At 41.1% G+C, this 12339-nt stretch overlaps 1 protein-coding gene across 2 annotated transcripts in view; it reads right to left on the bottom strand.

Annotated features, from left to right (window-relative positions):
• The window catches only part of SMYD1 (SET and MYND domain containing 1), a 61366-nt gene extending 51300 nt beyond the window's left edge, over positions 1 to 10066 (bottom strand). The window contains exon 1 of one of the 2 annotated variants that reach the window (XM_089692324.1): positions 9711 to 10066. In XM_089692324.1, coding sequence (XP_089548450.1) covers positions 9711 to 9832 — 122 coding nt within the window. In that variant the 5' untranslated portion in view covers positions 9833 to 10066. The remainder of the gene's footprint in view (positions 1 to 9710) is intronic. The other variant, XM_089692325.1, reaches the window with a different exon arrangement.
• Positions 10067 to 12339: the final 2273 nt, after the last annotated feature.

Raw genomic sequence — 12339 nt, 5'->3', positions numbered from 1 at the left:
AGTTTTTGTTGTGGGGTGGATTAATTTTAGCATTTTTGAGTAAAACCAAAGATTTTGGAATCTACCGTAAACTATATTAACCTGACTCATGTAATGAGTTAATATTACAGTTGCAAGAAAAAGTATGTGAACCCCTTTAGATTACGTGGAGTTTTGCATGAATTGGGCATAAAATGTGCTCTGAACGTCATCTAAGTCACAATAGAAGAACACAGTCTGCTGAACATAATACTACACAAACATTAGATGTTGCCATGGTTTAATTGCACATAACATGTAAACATTCACAGTGCAGGGAGGAAAAAGTATGTGAGGCCCAAGCTTAATGACTTCTCCCAGAGCTAATTGGAGCCAGGAGTGAGCCAACCTTGACTCCAGTGTGATATTGGATGTGTTGCCGACAGCTGTCCTGCCCTTTAAAAACACACCTGTTTTGGGTTTACTGGTTTCAAGAAGCACTGTCTGATGTGAACCATGCCTCGCAGAAAAGAGCTCTCAGAAGACCTACGATCAAGAATTGTTGACTTGCATAAAGCTGGAAAGGGTTACAAAAGTATCTCCAAAAGCCTTGATGTTCATGTGTCCACGGTAAGACAGACTGTCTACAAATGGAGAAAGTTTAGCACTGTTGCTACTCTCCCTAGGCATGGTCGTCCTGTAAAAATGACTGCAAGAGCACAGCGCAGAATGCTGCATGAGGTAAAGAAGAATCCCAGAGTGTCAGCTAAAGACCTACAGAAATCTCTGGCACACGCTAATATTTTTGTTGACACATCTACAATAAGGAAAACATTAAACAAGAATGGAATACATGGGAGGACACCACGGAGGAAGCCATTGTCATCCAAAAAGACTATTGCAGCACGTTTGAAGTTTGCAAAAGAGCATCTGGATGTTCCACAGCACTACTGGCAAAATATACTGTGGACAGATGAAACCAAGATTGGAGTTGTTTGGGAAGAACACACAACACTATGTGTGGAGAAAAAAAAAGGCACAGCACACCAACATCAAAACCTCATCCCCACTGTAAAACATGGCGGAGGGAGCATCATGGTTTGGGGCTGCTTTGCTGCCTCAGGGCCTGGACGGATTGTTGTCATTGATGGGAAAATAAATTCCAGAGTTTATCAAGACATTTTGCAGGAAAACGTACGACCATCTGTCCGCCAACTGAAGCTCCGCAGAGGATGGGTGATGCAACAGGACAATGACCCAAAGCATACAAGTAATTCAACAAAACAATGGCTGCAACAGCACAGAATACGCCTTCTGGAGTGGCCCAGTCAGAGTCCTGACCTCAACCCGATTGAAATGCTGTAGCATGACCTTAAGAGAGCGATTCACACCAGACATCCCAAGAATATTGCTACACTGAAACAGTTTTGTGAAGAGGAGTGGTCCAAAATTACTCCAAATCGTTGTACAGGTCTGATCTGCAACTACAGGAAACGTTTGGTTGAGGTTATTGCTGCCAAAGGAGGGTCAACCAGTTAAGTCCAAAGGTTCACATACTTTTTCCTCCCTGCACTGTGAATGTTTACATGTTATGTGCAATTAAAAAATGGCAACATCTAATGTTTGTGTAGTATTATGTTCAGCAGACTGTGTTCTTCTATTGTTGTGCCTTAGATGACGTTCAGAGCACATTTTATGTCCAATTCATGCAAAACTCCACGTAATCCCAAGGGGGTTCACATACTTTCTTGCAACTAATTGAGATATTGATGAAAATCTTACTTTTCAAAAGGGGTGTACTCATTTATGCTGAGCACTAATAATATAAAATATATATTATATATATATATACACACACACACACACTGTGTTGACAGAAATTGTTTGGGTACAGTGTTATGCATACAAATAGTTTCCTTTTGTTGGCATTTGATCACCACTGCGATTTTTATTTTATATTATATAAAAGTAAAAACATTGAATACTTTGAAAGAAACAATATTTTTTTACTTTGTTATAATACATATCCAATAAAAAAACAAAAAACAAAAAAAAAAAACCTACTTTCTTCATAAATTTAGGCCAAAAATTTATACTGCTCCATGTTAATAAAGGTATATTGATTGGTTTGCGTGAAAGTTAAAAGCATCTACAAACTATGGTATGTATATATATATATATACAGTGGGGATCGAAAGTTTGGGCACCCCAGCTAAAAATTTGTATTAATGTGCATAAAGAAGCCAAGGAAAGATGGAAAAATCTCCAAAAGGCATCAAATTACAGATTAGACATTCTTATAATATGTCAACAAAAGTTAGATTTTATTTCCATCATTTACACTTTCAAAATAACAGAAAACAAAAAAATGGCGTCTGCAAAAGTTTGGGCACCCTGCAGAGTTAATATCTTGTACTGCCCCCTTTGACAGGTATCACAGCTTGTAAACGCTTTTTGTAGCCAGCCAAGAGTCTTTCAATTCTTGTTTGAGGTATCTTTGCCCATTCTTCCTTACAAAAGTCTTCCAGTTCTTTGAGATTTCTGGGCTGTCTGTCACGCACTGCTCTTTTAAGGTCTATCCATAGATTTTCAATTATGTTGAGGTCAGGAGATTGTGAAGGCCATGGCAAAACCTTCAGTTTACGCCTCTTGATGTAATCCCCCGTGGATTTCGAGGTGTGTTTAGGATCATTATCCATTTGTAGAAGCCATCCTCTCTTTAACTTCAGCTTTTTCACAGATGGCATCAAGTTACCATCCAAAATTTGCTGAAATTTTATTGAATCCATTTTTCCTTCTACTCGTGAGATGTTTCCTGTGCCACTGGCTGCAACACAACCCCAAAGCATGATTGATCCAACCCCATACTTAACAGTTGGACCGAGGTTCTTTTCATTAAATTCTGTGCCTCTTCTTCTCCAAACGTACCTTTGCTCAATCCGGCCAAAATGTTAAATTTTAACCTCATCGGTCCACAGAACTTGTTTCCAAAATGCATCAGGCTTGTCTATATGTTCATTTGCAAAGTTCAAACGATGATTTTTGTGGTGAGGACGTAGAAGAGGTTTTCTTCTGATGACTCTTCCATGAAGACCATATTTGTACAAGTATCTCTTTATAGTGGAATAGTGTACCACAACTCCAGTGTCTGCCAGATCTTTCTGGAGGGATTGTGCAGTCAAACGTGGGTTTTGAATTGTTTTTCTCACAATCCTGCGAGCTGTTCTGTCTGATATTTTTCTTGGTCTTCCAGATCTTGCTTTAACTTCCACTGTTCCTAATGACTGCCATTTCTTAATTCCATTCCGAACAGAGGATATTGACATTTGAAAACGCTTTGCTATCTTCTTATAGCCTTCTCCAGCTTTGTGAGCGTCAACTATTTTCAGTTTCAGTTTTCTAGACAACTGCTTAGAAGAACCCATGGTGCTGATTGTTGGGGCAAGGTCAGATGAGTCTGGGCATTTAAAACCTTTGAGATTGACATCACCTGGTCTTCTCAGACGATGATTGAGAACAATCCATGACACTGGCAGGTCTCAGCTTTGCAAAGGGGGCAGTGCATACTATAAACTCTGCAGGGTGCCCAAACTTTTGCAGACGCCATTTTTTTGTTTTCTGTTATTTTGAAAGTGTAAATGATGGAAATAAAATCTAACTTTTGTTGACATATTATAAGAATGTCTAATCTGTAATTTGATGCCATTTGGATATTTTTCCATCTTTCCTTGGCTTCTTTATGCACATTAATACAAATTTTTAGCTGGGGTGCCCAAACTTTTGATCCCCACTGTATATATATATATATATATATATATATATATATATATATATACACACACACACACACATATATATACATACGTGTATATATATATATACACACATATACATATATATATATATATATATATATATATATATATACACATATACACACACACACACACACACGTGTGTGTGTGTGTGTGTGTGTGTGTGTGTATATATATATATATATATATATATATATATATATATATATATATATATATATATATATATATATATATATATATACACACACACACACACACACACACACACACACACACATACATATACACACACACACTGGAGTTTTTTGTTTTCTTTTTTATCCTACTATTGGTGGTGATCAGCGACTTAAACTGGGACTGTGATGTGGCGGGCAATGCGGCAGGCAGTCTGATACTAACTGAATCTGGGCGGGAACTAACTGACATTGACATCACCAGTGACACTAATACAGCGATCAGTGATAATACTATACACTGTCACTGCACTAATGTTACTGGCTGGGAAGCTGTTAAAATCTTGGGTAATCAAGGGGTTAAGTGTGTGCCTAACAAGTGTTAATTTGTGTAATGTGTCCTGCTTTTTACTAAAAATCTGTTTCTTCTCCCTGCTTTGCACATGCGTGGAAATGATATCATCGTGGCCTACGGTGAAGAAGGTACCCGGAGGGATAAGCAGTGGAAGATGTCAGTGGCTGGTGAGGGAGGTACTTTCTGTCTCCCAGTTGTGTTCCTGCATTGTCACCCTGTCATATGGGCCCCTGGTGGAGACCTAAAACGGCCATGTCCAGTAATGGTCCATTATTGTTGCTATCAGGAATGCTGACAATGGAGTGAGTGCATGTAGCAGAAAGTGGCTAAAAATGCTGCAGATGATTTGGGAAAAAAAAAAAAAAAAAAAAATGAAAAAAAATAAAATGTAATGGATAAAAAAAAAAAAAAAATCTAAATGTCACTCACTTATATTTACATCAAATTAAAGTCCCCAAACATGTTGCCCTGTAATACTCCATTGGTATTTAAAAGAAAAAAAGAAACATAAATACCACATTTTATTTCATTTAGATGTGGTCCCGAGACCCTGTGACAAAGGGGTGTGGACTATCAGCGCACTTACATCATAGGTGGGAGGAGGAGTATAGCCACAGGGACAGTTGTCCGAAGATCACTGAGAAAAGCATTGCTGGAGTAATTCCAGTAGTGGCCAACAAACATTGGAAATTAATTTCTCATTAGTGAACTGGCAGGATCAATAGATAAATTCAAAAGGTATATAAACTTAGGAAATCAGTGGCCTTGCTAGAAGTATTCATTCCATGTTTTTGAACAATTTATGCTGTTAATTTTGTTTTACTTGGAGAAACAAATTAAATTTAAACTGTAACTAAAAGGAGTGGAGAGGGATTAGAACACCTGTCAGGTTTTATTGCTGCCTGTGCTCTCGTTAGGGGCATTCACCCTCTCTATTTGTCCTGTTGATCGTTATCATTAAAAGTGAAAGTAAAAGAAAATCACAAATTTTGGGTTAATTTCAGAACTGGAATAGAGGGAAAACCTTCCAAGGGGGACACTAGTTCTGTTGACAAACCTGGATTCCATTACTTGGAAGGATTTCCTCTCACTTCCTGTTTTGGCTATGGGACAGGAAGTAAAAAAAAAAAAATTGACGAGGGTTATAACCTTCTACCTTCCCAGTTGCTCACTGTCTGCTACCCAACTCTGCCATCCTTCCACTGGCTTCCACTCACCCAACAAAAGAAATTCAGAATCCTAACAACAACATCCAATACCATCCATAAATCTGCCCCCCAGCTACATCATTAACTGTCGCAAAATACCAGCCTAATTATTTTCTTTGTTCCTCCCAAGACCTCCTGCTCTCTAACTCTCTTCTCATCTCCTCCCGTGCTCACCTTCAGGATTTCTCCTGAGACTGCCTGATCCTCTGGAACTCCCTACCCCAATCTGTCCGACTATCACCTATTTTTGTCCACCTGTAGACTCATCCCTAAAAACTCATCTCTTCAGAGAGGTCTACCCTGCCCCCACCTAACATCTGTATTTCCACTTTCTCCATCAGCTCATCCCCCACAGTTATGACCTTTTGTACCTATTGACCCCCTTCGATGGTAAGCTCTACTGAGCAGGGCCCTCTATTTCCTACTGTATATGTATTGTAATTGTACTGTCTGCCCTCATGTTGTAAAGCGCTGCATAAACTGTTGCCGCTATGCAAATCTGGTATTATAATAATAAAAAAAAACTCTATCCAAAATGGTTTTAAAAGAAAGGTTTACTTTTGGTTACTCCTTTCTAAATACAAACTATGGGTTATTGCACTTTTACACTCTTCAAACCCTATGAGGGGGAGATTTACTAAAATTGGTGCACACAGAATCTGGTGCAGCTGTGCATGGTAACCAATCAGCTTCTAACTTCAGCTTGTTTGATAATAAAACCTAGAAGCTGATTGGTCACTATGCACAGCTGCACCAGATTTTGTGTGCATCGGTTTTAGTAAATGTCCCCCGCATGACTTTTGGGAAGGAATGATACAAAAAAACAGTGTAATTTGTAAAAAAAAAAAAAAACACTGTATACGGTTATATCTATTACTTTACATACACACCCAGTGTACAATTCTCTGTTGTGGTACTTAGAGAAAAATGACAAACAATTCACAGGCATGTTCCATGTAAAAAAATAAAACTTTATGAGAAAAAAAAAAAAAAAAAAAAAGCCCCCAGATCCTTCTGGGATTAACCTGTCACATATTCCAGGAGGCTGCAGAAGTAGGAACTCACAGCGGCAGGTGGGTGGAGCTGGCTCGCGTAATGGTGGGCCGCCTGCCTGAACCTGAAAGTGGCAGCCAGCTCATGATGACTGAGGAGGACCAAGAAGGCGATGAAGGACTCAGGCTGAGACACCTGAGCAGTGGATAAAAGCAGAATGCTGGATCTCCTGAGCAACTTAAAGTGCGCTCCAGCCAAACTTACAAAAAATAAAAGTCAGCAGCTGCTGACTTTTAAAAAACAGACAACTGTCCCATGATCCAGCAGTGTCCTCACCGCAGCCGCTTTCATCGGCCATCCTCGCTCCCCGGCACTGGCATCCTAAGTGTGGGCACCCGGTTGTGACAGCTTGCAGCTTCACAGCCGGGTTCCCACTGCGCCTTATGAATGGTCCCGTAGTCTTCTGGGACCTGTCACATGTCCCAGAAGTCTACGGGTGGCGGTGGGGGGGGGGGGGGCAACTTCTGCTTCTGATTGCCTAGGCGATCGTAATGGAAGTGGGAGCACGTCAAAATTGGGTACTTGCTCCCCAAAGGTGCCAATTCCTCACAGGGAGCGGAGGACCAGTACTTAAAGTGGAACTTCCCTTTTGAGGTGGCGCTCTGCTTTAATATGTGATTTGTGGACAATGCTGCAAAACAGGTAAGAGCGGGGTAAAAATAAAAGATGAAGTCAGGGAGGGAAGTGGCTTTTTCAAACCCAGTCTGCTTTTTTATTTTCAGTCCTGATGAGAAGATTTCCCTTTACTTTCTGTCCCATTGACACAGCAGAAAGTCATATCATCTTTTTTTAAATGAAGAGAAATCCTCTTAGACAGTTGTCACCAAAACAGGTGTCCCCATTCAAAGGCTTTCCCTCCATTCTATTCTGGTGACAGCTGTAAAGCCTGGATTTCTCATTACTTTCTTTGCGGCTGACATTGGTAGCCAGGACAAATGGAGGAGGTGAATCTCCCCAACAAGGACACTGGCGGCAATATAAACTTGGCAGGGGTTGAAAGCCCTCACCACAATATCCAAAACTATAAAATCAAAAAAAAAAAAAAAAAACATTTTCGGCAAAACCTTGAACATCATTATTGTACCCCCATGCAAACACTGTAGTAGCATTAGAATTATGTTAAAATAAATGGTAAAATCCATGCCAGATAGTGCATGAATGTTCTGGGGCAATGCAAATCTGTAGCACTGCTTACAAGCAGGGGCGGACTGACAGCTTATGGGGGCAATGGGGGATCATGGGGCCCCTGTGTCCTTGCCCAAACTCAAAAAAGCCTATGAGAAGAAAAAAAAAAAAAAAAAAAAAGTGTACCAGGGGCATCTCATGGGGCCCCCTACTGACCCCGGGCCCTCAGGCAGTGCCTGAGTTTCCAAATGGTCAGTCCGCCCCTGCTTACAAGTATCTTTTCCCAGCATCCTAGGAATTTTTGATTGCATGCACTGTTTGGAAAAGCAAATACTGGCCAATGAAAGAGAAAGATCATTTTCACCGGTCAGGTAAGAAATTGCAATAAAGAGCATATATAGACCTAGGATTTTTCAACCTATGTTTATAAATGGTACCAACATCCCAAGTATAAGCAATATGAAGGAGAGAAAGTTTAAGTGACTTTCAAGATGTCACAGAAAAGACAGTGTATCTACAATATAATAAAAAGTATTAAAATTGGACTATCATCATAACTAAGGGAAACTGGCTGGAAAGCCTTGCAGCTTCACAACTGGTCTCCCACTGTGCATGTGCTAGCCTCGCTGTGTTTTGTGAATGGTCCTGCAGTCTTCTGGGACCTGCAATGTGTCCCAGAAAGGTGCGGGGAGAGGGGGTACACACTTCTGCTCAGATCTCAGTGGCGATCCAACCAGAAATGGGAGTGGGTACCTGTCAAAACCAGGTGTCCCCCCCCCCCCCCCCCCACACACACAAAAAAAAAAACAAAACCTGCTTGAATTGTTAAAGAGGAGGGAAGGGAGTATGCAAACAACCTTTTGGGTGAAGTTCCGCTATAAGGACTACAACACCATGCTCATAGCTCCATGTTGCCTGTGTTTTATTGTGAACAATGAGAACACCAACTTCTAAATCAGGGGTCTCCAAATCTTCCAAAGAAATTACGTTTACTGTCCTTTAGACTTTAGGAGGGCCCACTGGGTGTAAACAATGCCCAATCCTTGGTATTGGGGGGGTGAAATAGTTGTGCCAGTGGAAGGAATTCCCCATTGTTGGTGTCAGTGGCAGGAATATTGCCTCAAGAGCTGTATAAAGGCAAGCAAAGGGCCACATCTGGCCCCAGAGCCAAAGTTTGGAGACCACTGTTCTAAATATACATTGTCTGCAACAGCTTTTCTCAACCCTTTTACTGGAAAGGACCCCTTGAAATACATTTCAGGTCTCAGGGAACCCCTACTGGAATTAATCAGGAGTCAGCGGAACTAATGCCTCCTTACATTGGTAGCCAGTGGAAGAATGCTCCCAGTACAGTGGTGGTCAGAATACCATCCTTACAGACAGCTAAAAACATTGGTGTCATTCTGGTGGCTCTGCCAAGTGGGATTGGAAGTATCAGGCACCATCAGCCGGGAGGTCAATCAGCCACAGCTCGAGGAACTTCTAGCAACCTCTGGAGGAACCCAAGGGTTCCATCGAACCCTGGTTGAGAGTGGCTGGTCTACAGTAAAATAGCAACATTACTGGAAAAACATGAACAATTGATTTAGCAGGTTTCTATAAATCTTTCCAACCTCTTCAGGTGTTATCTTTTAAAATAATAGACAGGCAACATAGCGAACATGAGCATGGTGGTGTCATCCTTAAGATGTTTTACTATGTGTGAGTCTTGATGTATTACGCTTGATTGTGTACAATCTTATAACTGTTCAAATACTAATTACATTGCATGTACTTAGTGACTTTTCTTTGGTACCTCGAAAGTCCCTTAATCTTTCTTTCCTATATAGAGCAGGTAACAAAGAAAGAATTGAAGTTGAGTAGAAATAGTGCAAGCATTTATGGAATGTCTCGGGACCCTATTTTCTATATCCATCAGTGAAAACCCTGCACTTAGAATAGCTGGTGGCACTGTGACATTGAACAGAGACATTCCCCAATGAATGTTTCTGAAACACATGTAAAAATTGCATAAACTTACTTGTCAAACACAACTGCAGCGTAGGCCGTTTCTGCAAAGATCACATCCCCAGCCCAAAAATCTTGGGTGGCTTTTAGTCCTCGACCCTTAGCTTCGGAATTGAAAACTTCCACGTTCTCCATGCTTTGCAACCGTCGTAGCTAAAAATCAGACAAACACTGAAGAGAGCCTGGCTGATAATCACAAATTTAGTTCTTAGTAATGCCTCTATTTCAGCACCTTCACATTCCAGAAGAGCAGTCCTATAAAAAGGAACCTCAGTATCCCCTCCCTCCTCTTGCCTGTCCCACCACTTGGAGGTGACTGCTAATGCAAACACTCTAACAGGCTGCTGGGTCTGCTACCGAGCTGCTGCAGTGTCTAGAGTTATGTATGTTCTGCCAAGCTGCACAATGCACACCCACAATGATCTAGTACAATCTTCCACTTAACCTAAGGCTCTGCGAAACAACTTGTCCCTATTTTTAGGAAGCAGTTGCTCTCCGGCATCAAGTCACAACAGCTGAGAAAGTGTAGGGTAGACGCTGCTCTGCCTCTTTATAGACCCTCTACAGTTGGATGGACTTTGTAATGCCTTCATTTTGTAACATCAAAGCCATTTTTAACTTTAAACTTAACTTTTTGCTCCTATTTTGAGCCTCACGAGTGAACCAATTTTTCTATTTTCCACATGCAGAGATATAAATTTCCAAGCTTTCTATATGTCCTCTGGATATATATTGTAGAATTAAAGATGAAACCCAAAAGCAAACATTTATTCCATTGCAGCTTACCAATTCATATATTGGATGGACGTCTTTTTTCAGCCATACTAACTATGTAACTATATATGATGGCTGCATTCATTTTCTTTAGGCTCTCTCTTTCTTCTATATTCATCTAGTGCAACCTCTCTCAACCAGGGTGACCAGGCATCCTGGGGTACCTTGAGGTTTCTTCAGGGGAGCCTTGGCAAGATTTCTAAAAATTGCCCAAAATTTGTATAAAAGCCAGCGGGAGGAACAAGCCTGCCTTTTAGTTACACGAAGCCACAGGATTTCATTGTGCACCGTTACGACCTTCTAGCCGCCAGCATCCTGACAACCAATGACATCATCAGTTGATATCATCAGTTCATTGTGCACCATTACAATCTTCTAGCTGCCGGCGTCCTGACAACCAATGATATCATCAGTTCATTGTGCACCATTACAATCTTCTAGCCGCCTACATACTGCTACAACCAATTACATCACCAGTTAAGGAGGATGTCAGCTGCCTGCACAGCATCCTAGTTTGACCCTCCCCTGCCCCTCTCCATCAGTGCTGGAGTCACATTAGCTCAGTGATAGAGAAAAACTGAGGGAGAAGAGAAACATTGGAATACTAGTCAGTACCAGTGTGTAAAGGTGTATTTGCTTTGGAAGAATAAATCCCCTCTAATGTTGGGTGTTCTTCGCGTGTGGATGTTGCTGCATTATATAAAACTATTAGAATAGTTTTCACATTTTAGAATGAGGTGTCCTTTTAAAATTATGGACAGTCTTGAGGCACCCCATTTTAGAATGGGGTGCCTTGGGACTGTCCATAATTTTAGAGGGTGCCTCGGGACTGTCCATAATTTTAAAGGGTGCCTTGACTTAAAAAAGGTTGAGAAACACTGATCTAGTGATCCTGACAGTAAGTCTGTTTTTCAAAAGAACAAGCTCTCCTTCAAGTGTATTAGTTTACAGTGATAAGACAAACAATTTAACGCTGGCAGGGGTGCTTAAAATGATCTGCTTTTATTTTTTCATAGAAAACCATTGACCTATAAGAAAAAAAAACAGTTTGCTGTATCTCATTACATAGTATTAGCTGGATTCACCATGACATTGAACTGAGACATTCTCCACCGAATGTTTCTGAAACAGATGTAAAATTTGCACAAACTTACTTGTCGAACACTGTGGCTATGCTGCCAGATGTACCAGTTTACCATGTAAAGTGGTAGTAAAGTCTGTTCTTTTACTTGTACCTACTGTATAGGAAAGCATATAATAAGGCATACTTGTACCTACTGTATAGGAAAGCATATAATAAGGCATACTTGTAGATACTGTAAATATCCCCTAAATGTGCAACATTTAGGAAATATTTACCTGTGCAGCAGCACCGGCTTATGCGCTCTGAAAGAATGGCATGCCCGTGCCATTCCTTCAGAGCTGTGTGCTATAAAAAAGTAATGCGTGGGAGTGACGTTTACACGGCTCGGCCATTCAAGCTGCTGGAGCCCACAAACCTGACAGAAAGACCAAGTGAAGATGGAAGCCCTGTCAGCGGTGGCAGCACACCGCTAGAGTGCTTCATTTTAAGGTAAGTTTCACATCTCATCTTCACTGCTACCATCTCCCTACTACTGCTCTCATCACCTCCTGCTGATACTTCACTCTCCTGCTGACCCAAACACCAGGACTGGAAGGCATGTGCGCTCGTGTACATCCTGCTCCCATCTTACTTTCCTCACCCTTCTCCTAACTTCTGGGGATATCTTCCGAAACCCTGGTCCTCCAGTATTTCACCCCCACACCAGGCACCTTCTTTCTTCCGTGAACAGCCGCAATCCCGCTCAATTTAATATCGGTCCCTGTGCTCCCAAAAACCACGCTCC

Source organism: Staurois parvus, unplaced genomic scaffold, assembly GCF_062004578.1.
Source record: "Staurois parvus isolate SC_StPar_1 unplaced genomic scaffold, SC_StPar_1.0 ptg000581l, whole genome shotgun sequence".
Classification (NCBI taxonomy): domain Eukaryota; kingdom Metazoa; phylum Chordata; class Amphibia; order Anura; family Ranidae; genus Staurois; species Staurois parvus.
This window is presented reverse-complemented; position numbering and strand designations above follow the sequence as displayed.